The sequence below is a fragment of the Bipolaris oryzae genome, assembly GCF_000523455.1.
Source record: "Bipolaris oryzae ATCC 44560 unplaced genomic scaffold scaffold_21, whole genome shotgun sequence".
Taxonomy (NCBI): domain Eukaryota; kingdom Fungi; phylum Ascomycota; class Dothideomycetes; order Pleosporales; family Pleosporaceae; genus Bipolaris; species Bipolaris oryzae.
The window spans coordinates 186,302-198,638 of NW_006911297.1; the positions used below are offsets into that span (position 1 = coordinate 186,302).

The 12,337-nt window shown below is 51.4% G+C and overlaps 5 protein-coding genes across 5 annotated transcripts; 2 read left to right on the plus strand and 3 right to left on the minus strand.

Moving 5' to 3' along the window:
• Window positions 1-262: 262 nt before the first annotated feature.
• COCMIDRAFT_2519 (uncharacterized protein) lies at window positions 263-1,639 on the plus strand (the record flags this gene model as incomplete). The annotated part of the gene is made up of 4 exons (XM_007686614.1): window positions 263-363; window positions 416-467; window positions 525-1,302; window positions 1,353-1,639. 4 exons carry the CDS (start codon window positions 263-265, stop codon window positions 1,637-1,639), a joined length of 1,218 nt encoding a protein of 405 aa, XP_007684804.1.
• Window positions 1,640-2,237: 598 nt separating this feature from the next.
• Window positions 2,238-3,026, plus strand: COCMIDRAFT_86669 (uncharacterized protein; the record flags this gene model as incomplete). Its single annotated transcript, XM_007686688.1, has 3 exons — window positions 2,238-2,342; window positions 2,590-2,664; window positions 2,910-3,026. The coding sequence occupies 3 exons, from the start codon at window positions 2,238-2,240 to the stop codon at window positions 3,024-3,026; spliced, it is 297 nt and encodes a 98-aa protein (XP_007684878.1).
• A 244-nt stretch (window positions 3,027-3,270) lies between these two features.
• Window positions 3,271-5,219, minus strand: COCMIDRAFT_86721 (uncharacterized protein; the record flags this gene model as incomplete). Its single annotated transcript, XM_007686689.1, has 4 exons — window positions 3,271-4,560; window positions 4,648-4,741; window positions 4,813-4,999; window positions 5,054-5,219. The coding sequence occupies 4 exons, from the start codon at window positions 5,217-5,219 to the stop codon at window positions 3,271-3,273; spliced, it is 1,737 nt and encodes a 578-aa protein (XP_007684879.1).
• A 509-nt stretch (window positions 5,220-5,728) lies between these two features.
• COCMIDRAFT_86717 (uncharacterized protein) lies at window positions 5,729-7,227 on the minus strand (the record flags this gene model as incomplete). Its single annotated transcript, XM_007686690.1, has 2 exons — window positions 5,729-6,988; window positions 7,045-7,227. The coding sequence occupies 2 exons, from the start codon at window positions 7,225-7,227 to the stop codon at window positions 5,729-5,731; spliced, it is 1,443 nt and encodes a 480-aa protein (XP_007684880.1).
• Window positions 7,228-9,383: 2,156 nt separating this feature from the next.
• COCMIDRAFT_23633 (uncharacterized protein) lies at window positions 9,384-11,222 on the minus strand (the record flags this gene model as incomplete). The annotated part of the gene is made up of 2 exons (XM_007686631.1): window positions 9,384-11,082; window positions 11,137-11,222. 2 exons carry the CDS (start codon window positions 11,220-11,222, stop codon window positions 9,384-9,386), a joined length of 1,785 nt encoding a protein of 594 aa, XP_007684821.1.
• Window positions 11,223-12,337: the final 1,115 nt, after the last annotated feature.

A 12,337-nucleotide genomic window follows, 5' to 3' on the forward strand; every position in this document is an offset into this window, starting at 1 on the left:
GATGGAGAGGCTCTGCTGTCCTTAACCTCTACGCGCAAGCTCCCGGAGGTGTCGTGGTGGGTGTGCTACCGCATCGGGTTAGTATTCCGCCGGCAGGGAAAGCTTGACCCTGTTAGCGTGCACCGCTTGACTTACAGCCTGCAGCCTGCCCATGCTGCATTCTCGCTGTCTCGTGCTCTCTCGCTATATATATGTACTTCTCTAAATCCTGAAAAGCCGCCTCTGTTCACCCCACCATCTACACCGGGAAAATACCGACGACATGACTGACCCCGTCTTGAACGACATCTCTCACAGGCGCTTCAATCTGTTGCGAGGAAGTTGGATATTAGTTTCTCCACACCGGACAAAGCGCCCATGGCAGTAAGCACTGTCGTACAAGAATCTGTCGCATAGACGTCTAATTTCTCCGTAGAGGCATGCAAGAGTCGCCCTCGAAGACGACACTCCCCGATTATGACCCCAAGGTAATACCAGCACTTAAGCAGAGTCCAATACATGACTACATTACTAACTCCAACTAGTGCTATCTATGTCCGTCAAATACGCGGGCTAATGGCGAGCACAACCCCAAGTTTGAGAGCACTTTTGTTTTTGTCAACGACTACAGTGCCGTCATGGAAGAGCAACAAGAGTATCGCCCAGACTCCAAAGATGGTTCTCTTGCTTCCCGCCTGCTCCGCGCTGAAGCCGTGACTGGAAAATGCTACGTCATATGTTTCTCCCCGTCCCACAACCTCACTCTGGCCGACATGTCGCCCGCTCAGATTGTGCCAATCATAGAAACCTGGACGAACATTTATGTTGCGCACCTGGATTCAAAGTCACCGCTGGCTAAACTTGCTTCGGCAATCAACATTCCACCGCTTTCACAGGGCCCTCTTACCCCACCAAGCGCGCAGTACCGGTACATGCAAATCTTCGAGAACAAGGGTACGGCAATGGGCTGCTCTAATCCCCACCCCCATGGCCAAATCTGGACGACTACCTCACTTCCTGAAGAGCCCGCGACCGAACTTGTGCAACTGAGCAAGTACCGTAAAGAAAATGGCGGTTCCCACATGTTGGTGGATTACGCCGAGTTAGAGTCAAAAGAGAAGGCACGCACGGTATTCGAGAACGAGAACTTCTGGGCCGGTGTTCCGTACTGGGCCGTCTGGCCGTTTGAGATTATGATTATCTCGAAGCAGCACAAGCGGTCACTCGTGGATTTCACAAAAGAAGAGCGTGCACAATTAGCAGAGGCTATTGCTGAGATTACGAGGCGGTATGACAACCTCTTTGAGACGCAGTTCCCGTACAGTAAGTCAGCAAAATTTGTTTGTACAAATAGATGTGGCTAACGAATACAGGTATGGGACTCCATCAGGCTCCTCTTACAGGCACAGCCGACGAGATTGAGTGCAGCCATTTCCACATTCACTTCTATCCACCACTACTACGAAGCGCCACAGTCCGCAAGTTCCAGGTCGGCTACGAGATGATGGCCGAGCCTCAGCGTGATATCACGCCTGAGCAAGCAGCAGAGCGCCTGAGGAGTTGTGACGGCGAGCTTTACCGTAGGAAGCTCGAAGCATCACCCGTAACCAACGGTGTAAATGGCGTCAATGGCGTAAACGGTGTGAACGGCACACATTAGAGCGTTTACCCGAAGCATGCTCCTAATACTTAGTTTTCTGACTTTTTTTGCGCGCCCAACAACTACCTATATATTTACCGGAAGACGCGCTTACCACGGGAGAAGATACCCAAGACCCGAGATGAGAGAAATGATGGCCAGACGAGAGTTGCATACACATAGCATGAGGAATGTCAAGTTAGACATTGAAGACATTTCCTTTTTTTTTCCTAGATACATACAAAATCATACATTTACGCAAACTAACCCCCCAAAAAAATCTCGGGTCAAATCTACCCGAATCCATACAAAATGCATCCCAAAGTGCTACAAAAAACATGTTGGGAAACTTAGATTGCACAAGCAAATATCACAAGGGGAGGGGGCAGGCGCGGGGAGCACCGAAAGCTAGTCAACGTCATAAGCCCAGAATGGCGGGGCAACACACACACACAGACAGGCAGGCACATGTGCCCACGCCATGTGCCCCACCAAACCAACATCCCTCGGAACCTGTTCTCGAACTGAACCCCTCACCACCAAACCACCAGAACTCCTCCACTTACCCTTGACCCTGCTTTTACAAAGTTCCAAGAAAGCAAAGTAACAACCACGCAAAATGCCTTCCGCAAAGTTCGACGAAGTCTACAAGAAAGTCAGCACCATGGGCGAGAAGCTCAAGGCTGCTAGCAAGCAAGGTCCCAGCAACGATGAGCAGCTCAAGGTACGTCTCCCTCCATTTCCCTTACATATCCCCTCTCCCTCCATGTGCTCTTTACCACTCCCTGTCTCACCATTTTAAACTTCTCCACTCGTACCAAAGCCGCCATAAGTAGCGACGTACGAGAAAGAGAAAAAAAGCAATAGTAGTGGCGCATGGACATGCAGGAAGGCCCACGTAGCTCTACTACGCTCGCATCTCCTATCCGTAACACGAGTTTCAAACAAGATGAAAGCTAACAACATCGTAGCTCTACGCGTACGCAAAGGTTGCGAATGGCACGGATTTCAGCGCAGCAACGAAGCCCGGCATGTTCGATCTTACTGTATGTCCCTCCCTCCCTTTTTTCCCTTCCTTCAGATTCCACACGCGGCACAACTTCCTTCCTCGTTTCTCTCTCTCGCAACCCGGAATTCCCGGACAAGAAAAAAAAACCACCACAATCGACTTCCTACATAAATGGTAGAGAAGCAACGAGAGATTAGGCTGGAGGATAACCCCCAGGGCGTCGTTTGTCAAGAGAACTGGTAAATGATGCAGAAACGGAAGCTAACGGTGAGACAACAACAGGGCAAGGCCAAGTACAACAAGTGGAAGGAGGTTGTCGATGCTGGAACGACTCAGGAGCAGGCTGAGCAGGAGTACATCAAGCTTGGCGAGGAGTTGGTCGCCAAGTACGACAAGTAGAGAGGAGATGCGTAGGACAGGAAGATGGATGGGAAAACCCTGATGCCAACAAGGCGCAATCAATATTAAATAAATAAGAGGAATGAGAAAAAATAGCTTTTGAGCTATGATATGCTGCTCTAGTTTCTATTACCCATGTTTGCAATGCGTTATTACATATGTATGTTGGATTGAGACTGCCACGCGTTCATGTTGATATCAAAGTCATGGTAAGCGGTATATGTATAAACACCTTGGTACCCCTTCAACGAAACCAACCAGGCCAAGAATATCCATACCGATCTGGCTCCTCATACGGCAGTGTCGCACACCAAGGTCGCTCATTAGCCGAGTACGGTACGAGTGGTAGATTGTACGGCATGCGGAATCCAACCACCGTCCCCTTATTTTCCTCGCCGTATTTGCCCGCCTCTGGGGTATCAGTCCCGAACACGGGGACCATTGTCGATGAGTGCCCGGATTCTGCAAATAGAGCAGGCCACACTACGACACCTGTTTCATAGGACTGGATTCGGATTGCTTCGTGTTTATTAACCACTTCGCCCCATGCTTGCTTGCTTAGGTTGGCGCTGGTGAGTAGAGCCCAGTCGATTGTCTTGTGGGTTTCGTCGCTGAAGCGAATGTACGTTTTGATATGTGGTGCTGCTGTACCACGGTGTGCTTCTTGTTGGGACGGATAGGGGCGGGACATGGGGGTCCAGTGACAGAGTAGTGGGTGCATGTACTCGAGTTGTTTTTGCTGCTGGTTGGATTGGAATTTCCAGTGGATGGACCCGCCAGAAGCGTAGCCATCCAGGGACATGCGGATCTCGGCTGGAGTTGGGAATACAATGCTGAACTTGGGTTCTGGTGCTTCTGCTGCATTGGAATCTTGCGTGGCGAGGATCTTAGAGGCTTTTGTGAATGAAGATGATGATGCTTCTTCTTTTTCCGAATCTTCAATTCTCGAACAGCGCGAAAGAATGGACTGGAAATGAGAAAGCCATGTTGGTGCCGCACCCAGTGTCGCCACTGACGAGATTTGAGTGACGATGTGAGGACGGGAACTAGCTTCTGATGCCTTGACTGGAATACTAGAAAGTATCTGGTCTAGCCCTAACCAACCAAAAGCAGTGTTCGAAGAACTGGTTACAGAAGGTCTCTGTGTTGATGGTGTGCTTCCAAGGAACGCTGCCCGAATGCCTGAGAAGTCGTAGGATCTCAGCTGGAGGGTTAAAGCCCTCAATTGCATTCCATATACATACAGGTAACGAAGAAGATCAATTTTGAATCGTTCGCCGCTCCCAATAGAGTGGATTTTTGTGGACTTTGATTGCTCTGATGGTATGTGCTGCAAGAATGGAAGCAACGGTGACGCCCAGACTGCTTGTGTCATATTTGCCCAGTCACGGTAAATCATATTGGCTGTATGGATAACGACCTGAGCGGTGTCATCATGTCGGAAGAGAATGAGCATTTTCGAGTGATGAGTACCGAATGCATCTGGGACATATGCAGCTTTAAGCTCAATATTGGGATATCGTTTTGCTGTTTCCTACAGATCATCAGTATTCAAGCAATTGATATCCGAAAAAAGGACGGTTGGTGTGAGCATCAAACTCCGAGAAACTATGGTACTTACTAGTAATGCGATCCAGTTTTTGTCATCTCCCTTCCAGAAGCCATGCACAATCTTGACTTTGACCATATTCCTGACGTCCCTATCAAAGTGTTGCCTATTTATCAGTTAGTATTCAAACTCCACCAACATCTCAACTCTCAGGACTGAAATTCGAAAAATACTCACATGACGAAATCCAGGTCGAACAAGTAGTTAAAGTTCCAACACTCCTTGATCATGGGGTCTCCCAACAAATCCGCCAAGCCCACTGTATCGACATTCTTCTCACTCGGTAGCTTTTCAATCCGCGTGAGCTGCACTGGCGACGAGATGAAGTGTGTGGATGGCCCTGCCGTTTCCAAAGCCACCTTCTCTTTCACCACACCACCAAAGCCCCAGCCCGTTGTAAAACCACCGCCCTCTTCACGTCCTACCCGATTCGACAAAGGCGGAGGACTAATCGGCCTATCAAGACCCTTGTGTAATTCTGTCGAAGAACAGGGCTGGTTCTCAAGCACTTCCCCTTTGGGCGAATCAACAACATCGAGTCTTCGGCGCTTACTCGGCGGAGCGTCTTCGGGGTCTTGTTGCATCGCGATATACTAGGTCCACTTACTTCCTACCGAGTCGGCAAGCGAGTTGTTAGCAAGATAACTTTTTTTAGAGTAATTTAGAACAAGGATGTGAAACAGAGCTGGAAATTCGGCGCAATAAAAGGGAAAGGTTAAAGTAAGCGTCAGGCACGAGCCACTTGGTGTGGGAAATAGGCAGTCACTCTCTTGCTGATTCAAGTGTTGGGGCAAGTAGGAAGGAAGGAAGCGTCACGACAGCAGTCACAATACAAAGTTGCACATAGATCCGAAGGGTGAAGTCAATGATGACATCATATCTTAGTATTTAGACGGTAAAGCTCACTTTTCCAAGCAAACTGCTTATCAAAGGCTATGCAAACATACACGGTCTAATAGTACTTGAGCATCATGCCCTGATGCTCGATAGCGAAGGAAAAGAAAAGACAAACTTATTATGCCACTTCTTCAAAGGTGGAAAGGCATTCCCCCCCAAACGCCGAGTATCGCTAAAATCGAATAAAGAAAACATTCTATGCCGCGCTGGCGCTAAGCATAGGCTGAGCAACCTTGGTGACTTGGTTGCCAGCGCGGATGATTGGGTTGCCTTGCTCGTCCTTGACGATGTTGACCTCCTTGTTCTCCTTCTGGGCACGCTTCCAGATCTCAACCTCGCATCCACCACGGATGACACCGACCCTCATGGTAGAGAGCAGGTTGTGGGCAGCGTTGGAGTGGAAGTAGACACCACCGTTGAACATGGCAGTAGCGTCCTTGCCAATACCGCTCTTGATCAGGGTCTTGCCACCGGGGTGCTCGTTGATAAAGTCGGTAACGTCGTGAACAACACCAGCGACAGCGATCAGACCACGGCCGTTCTTAGCCTGCTCAACATAGTCGTCCCACTCGATGACAGGAAGCTGCTCAAGAGGAACACCCCAGTCGAGCTTGGCGCGCTTCTGGTCAATCTTCTTCTGGAGTTGCTGGACACGGCCCTTCTCGATCTCGTTGGCACGGAACTGCTTGAGGTTGGAGGCGAGACCGAGCTTGCTCCACAGCCAGATGGACCACTTGGTGGGGTCATACTGGTGCCACTCGATAGCGTTGCGGTAGTCGGAGGGGAACTCGTGGTGGAAGTTGTGGTATCCCTCACCAAGAGTGACGAGAGCAGTGATGACGTGGTCCCTGGGGCTGTTGCGGTCGTCAAAGGGCTGGTCACCGAGCCAGTGGGCGAGCGAGTTGACGCAGAAGGTGGCCTGCTGGACGAAGAAAATGCGAAGGATACCAGCGTAGATGAAGCCACCCTTCCAGTCGTTCCAGAGGAGGCCAGCGACAGCAGAGGGGAAGATGAGGCCCATGAAGATGACAACCTTGATGTAGTTCTTGTGCTGCCAGACAACGACAGGGTCCTCGTTAAGGTCGGTGATGTCGGTGCGGCCAATGCGCTTGGGGTTCTGCTTCATGATCATCCAGCCAAGGTGACTGTAGAGAAGTCCCTTGCGGACGCTGTAGGGGTCCTTGTTGGTGTCGGTGTAGCGGTGGTGGGCACGGTGGTCACGGCTCCACCAGCGGATGGAGCCCTCGACAGCACCGCCGCCAACAAGAGCGAGGAAGATGCTCAGAGGAAGGCTAGCATTGTATGACTTGTGTGCCCAGAGACGATGGTAGCCAGCCGTGATACCGAGACCGGTCCAGAAGTAGTAGACGACGGCCCAGAGGGCAGTCTGCCACCTGAGCGGTGTCCAGAAGGCAGCGATGCAACCGGCGAGAGGGATTCCGATAATGAAGTAGACCTGAAACGCTACGTTAGCAAATGCTGTGTGCTGCGGGGACGCTACTCGAGACTTACGTTGAGCCAGTTGACGTGCTTGTACCAGTTTGACTTTGTAATGGGGGTATCGGTGATGTGTGGCTTCTTTGGGTCGTACTTGGGGTTGCGGTTGGGCTCCGAGGTGCTTGCCATTGAGGAGGGCTGCTTGACGTAGTCGGGGTCGACGGCCATCATGCCAGCAGTAGGCTGGTGAGAAGGCATATTGAAAGATGCAGCGGTAAGGTGGTGTGTAGGGAAAGCGAATGAAGTGATGGGGGGTGCAGAGACGGCTAGCGGCTCAAAAAAAGATAGTCCGGGCTCCGGGGGCGAGCAAGAGAGCTCGAGCAACGACGGAAAGCTTCACCCACGGTCGAGTCAACGACGAGGCAGAAGGTAGTCGGAGGGGAGGAGCAACAAAAGTTGGGATGGAGGGGGAAGAGCAAAAGTGGCGGCGGGCAGGAGGGCATTAATATAAGGCGGCGGGCAGTTTGTCCATCCCAACACTCTGCGGGCAGGTAAGCGAAAGACTGGGACCTGCATTGTCAAGCGCGTCTGCATCGCCGCCGCCAAAGGGCCCTTTTTTGCCGTAACGTAATTTATGCCTCAAAGCGGGTTAGCGCTGGCTCTCACTACGGCGGCGGCAGGGTCCCGGGGCGAAGAAATTTCGGGACTCCGTGCAGGCCTCGCGCTGATCTCGGCATCGAGAACGACCTGGGTGGCAGTGCGCGCGGGCGTCCATCCTGTTGCAGCTGGGCCCCAGAGCCTGCACCGAATGCCCTTTTTTCCCCGGATTCCCGCATTGCGCTCGGCCTGCTCCCTTGACTAGGCAGGCAGAGACATGGCTGTCCGTTGGCTGGGGAAGGGAGGAAAAGGAAAGGAGAACGAGGACGAGAAGGAAAGAAAAGGACACCTAAATGGATTATCCCCAAAAAGCGGTCTGATTCAGAATCATCGGCATTGTGTACTATGAATGTGTGTGTGTGTGTGTCCTTACAAGCGGATTGCCTCACTGGGCATAGAAGCTCACGCCGTGGTGATGCCACTCATCAAAAACTCGCCGTCATCGCTAATCGGCTAGCCGTATTCTTTGCTTCTCCATATCCCCGCCTAGCCGATAACAATGCTAGAGTATTCCATACAATTTGGTTCGCACTGTACGTACTGTAATCCGGCCAACCTTTCCACCACCAGGAATCCTGCCGTTACATTTTTTTGTTGATATCGCTAAGGTTTCCGGTCATCCGGCTCTGTTCTGCACACTTACGTATGCCATCATGGTCTTTTTTATCAGCTTGCAAACGTGAACAATTGGTCTCGATAGCCATCTGGCCGAGTTTACTTGTACAATGTTGCTCTCGGGGCAGTGTGGCAAAAAAAAAACCGTCGTGTTCGGCTGTTGTCCCAAAATACAGCGGGTACCCCCCCAGCCCCGTTTACCCATGACTCTTTAACACAGCACTTGATTGAACAACACAACCCTTACACCCATGAAAGAAAGCATTCTGGCCCTCGAAAGCATCTTTACCACATTTGCCCAGGCCCAGTCGGCCCACCTGAAACATTGCGAGTATGTAAAGAAAAATAAATAATAATAATAATTACAGTAAAGTCGCCCGCAAATAGAAGGAAGGGGGTGTGTGCGCTGTTCAAAGTCACCAGTCCTCGCAAGCTCTACCGAATCGGGAACTGGCGCGTCCTCAACACCTTGCCGCCTTTCGCATCCCACACCCAATGCCTTACATCACCCTTCTCTTCCTACCCAATTGTATCGCATCCGTTATCCCTCGGTTCCAGCCTTTTCTTCTTCCATTTGCAAGACCCCGCTAGATGGAGAGGTGTGTGGGTGTGTGGGTGGGTGTCAGGACCAGAAGAAAAACCGTTGACGTGGTGTTGTCGTCGTCTCATGCTCATGTCACACATACATAATTTTGGCATGCGGTCTCTTTTTTTTTTGTGGCGGGTAGGGCTGAAGACTACTTCATATGGTCATGCAACATGTCTGCTGTCAACGGTGCTACTAGTAGCTGCGGAAAATAATTAAAAAAAAAGTCTCCACACAATTGTGTGGACATGCGTGTGTGCGTGTGGGCACACTCCATCTTGCATGGACTTGAATCGTAGATGTGGCGGCGTAGAGCGCTTGTCGTAGTTTAGAGCACTCAATGGCGACAGGTGCACGGACGGGCTGGTATCATGATTGGTAAGGAGATTGTAGGGGGTTGAAAAGGATAGGTTGAACAGCCGGCTACCCGGTAACCAAAAGAATGAATGAAAGAGTCCTTTATTTTTAAACTCCATAAGACACTATAATTGCGTTTCCCTCTTAAACTTTTGTATTCCCAGAAAATCATTCACAAAAAACACAAATATTCCCCCCTTCATGCCGCCTTGCTAGCCACAATATCCGAACTCGCTCTTCCCTCAACATCCACATCCGCACCGTTAGCACCCTTGCGACCCTGATCCCACTCGCCGCTCTCACCTGCCTTCTCATCCCCATCCGCCACAATCTCCGGCGTCTCTTCATCCTCAATCTCCTCAGGCAGCACCAAATTCAGAATGACCGTAACAAGCGCCACGACCGCGAATCCCGTCTCGAGCACCAGCTCAATAGCATTGTAGAAGCCCTTGAGCGCGGTGTTGGGTCCACTATAGGTAAACACAAACGAGAACCAATTCGGGACCATTGTGGCGCCGAAGCCAAGCGTGAAGCCCGCAGTGAGGATAAACCGGTTCCTGCGGGTGAAGGGCATGGTGCTGATGATGCGGATGCCGGATACGGTGACGGCACTGAAGAGGAAGGTCGTCATGCCGCCCAGGACAGCCGAGGGAATGGCCACGAGAGCCGCGGCGAACTTTGCAAAGATGCCCATGATGATGAGCCAGAAGCAGCATGCGTAGCCCGCTTTGCGGTTGGCACAGCGTGTTAGGGCTACAACGCCGCAGTTTTGCGCAAATGTGGACATGGGCGTGATGGTGCAGAGCGCGGCAATCATGCCGGCGATGCCGTCGGCGAGCACGCCGCCTTGGATGCGTGAATCGAAGAGCGGGCCGTCGACTTCTACGCGCGATACGTCACAGGTGGCTGTGATGTCGCCAATGGCTTCCATGGCGCAGACCATGTAGACTGCTAGCAGAGGTAAGATGATAGGTGGGTAGACGGTGAGCTTGAATGTTTGAACCCAGATGAAGGACACGACAGGGGCAGAGTCAATTGACGACTTGTCAAAGTAGCCCGTGGCACCTGCAATGATGCAACCAACGAGAAGCCCGATGACTACAGCCGTAGACTTCATAATCGGGGCTCCGAAGCGCTCACAGAGAATGATTGTAATGAATACGCTGAAACCAAGGCCAATGAACTCGGCACTTCCCCAGGGTAAGGCGTGTGGAGCATTGATGTTGGGACAAAGCTGGAAGAGACCAGATTCAGGGCGACTTTTGCAGTCACCAGAACCCCCAGCCCAGTTCTGGAATCCAGTAGTTACGAGCTTGACTCCAATGAGGAGAACGGTAGGTCCAGTGACTAGAGGTGGAAACACCTTCTTGAGGATGCGTGGACTCGTAAACGACATGCCAATTTCGAGCAAAGCGCATAGTGCACACGTGCCTAGGATAGCTCCATAACCGTCAGGGCAAGGTAGCCTTGTGCCATCGGCAGCCACAGGACAGAAACCCGTCTCGTACATCTGGCTCAGCGCACCTGTCGCCACAGGGATGGTAGCAAACGAGGTTCCTACGACAGAAATCAAGCCGGTGCCAATATAATACGGTGTTTTCCATATATGGAAGCGGGTAATCTGTACAGAAGATAGGATACCGCAGATAATAAGTGATGTGGATACCAGATAGCGTTGCTCGTCGCCGCTCAAGTTGGCGGCATTGGAGAGGATGATAGGAGGCGTGATGACACCTGCCAACATGGCAAGAGAGTGTTGAAATCCAAGGAGGAGAGCCAGGATAACGGGTACACGGTCATTGAGGCCGAAGAATGGTGCTACCCGGCGTTCTCGCCTCATAAATGGCAGGTTTGGTCGGAAGAGAAAGGCATAGTCGTATGTGCCAACGAGGCCCTCCCTGTATGTGGTTAGTCTACGAAACGACATGAAACGGCAAAAGGATGTAATTTACTTTGTAGTGAATGCCTTCCTCATACGCCTCGCCTTGTCTTTCCAGCTGCGCCGTGGAGTGTGGTCAGGCCCAATCATGTCCGCCATACTTACTTCTCAAAAGTCGAAGCTACCGTCCGGCTAGTACAATGGAGGCGGGAGCCGCTTTATTCTTGTACAGATTTTTTTGCAGTCTGAAAAAACTCTGACCTGAAAGCTCTGATAAGGACGCTTACAGTCGCAAGAGACGTGATAAGATTGGCGAGGTTGCAGGTCAAGGCTGATGATACGCGGATGTACAGCCAGTCGCAGTGCTTGCTCAAGATTCGGTGGCTCCAGATCTATGTCACAAGGAGTTGCAATTCGCTACCGACACGACTGATATCGATATGAGCTTCGATGCTGCAATCAAAATTGAGTATGCGGGGAAGTGGCGTGGAGATGGCAAAAAACCCGTCCAAGCGGGAATGCTAGTCGAGCTGGCTCGCTGTATGTGTATGCGATGACTTTCTCAAATCAAAAACAAGTCTTCATCGCCATCTATATAGAACATGTGGAGCATGCATCCGTATCTCTGCCGCCAAAATACCCACGATACACAATTGTTCATGGACGGTTCCTCGGCCCTGGTCCATGGCCCACTTCCGGACTGTCAGAGATTGGAGCTGGCCGACGATTGTCGTCAACCGCCGGGAATACGTACTTTTTTCCACGGCAAAAGGCTCACTAAGGCACGCATTTCCCAGTGGCAGAGGGGCGACACCCGCGTATGTGCTAAAACGATCGCCTGTACTGATAGCCAGTGACAGCGTGATTGGCTGTGGCTGGTTGAGGCTACTTGGCGGGGCGGTCCACTCCGATGATAGAGAGCATACGAGACATTGCCGGAAATGCATCCCACACTGTGCAAGACGCATGCAGCAGCAGCAGCATCTGATACCGAACGTTTTCAGCTCGTGGTCTTTCGCCGCATACCGATGGACCGGTACTTTGCGCGATCAGAAACTAGGGGAGACTACTACCGTGTGCTGGGGAACGTGGGGACGTCATTGCCTTGTTGATGGCCGGTTATCGGCGCCCTGATCCCATAGCCGAAGCGACCATGAAATATACCAATGCCAGAGGGATTTATCTGCCAGCCTCCCTTTTTGTGCATTGCTTCGGTCCTTCGTGGCTGATGCTCAAGTTTCCCCTTTTTTTGTACATCCTCGTCTTCGCTTCAT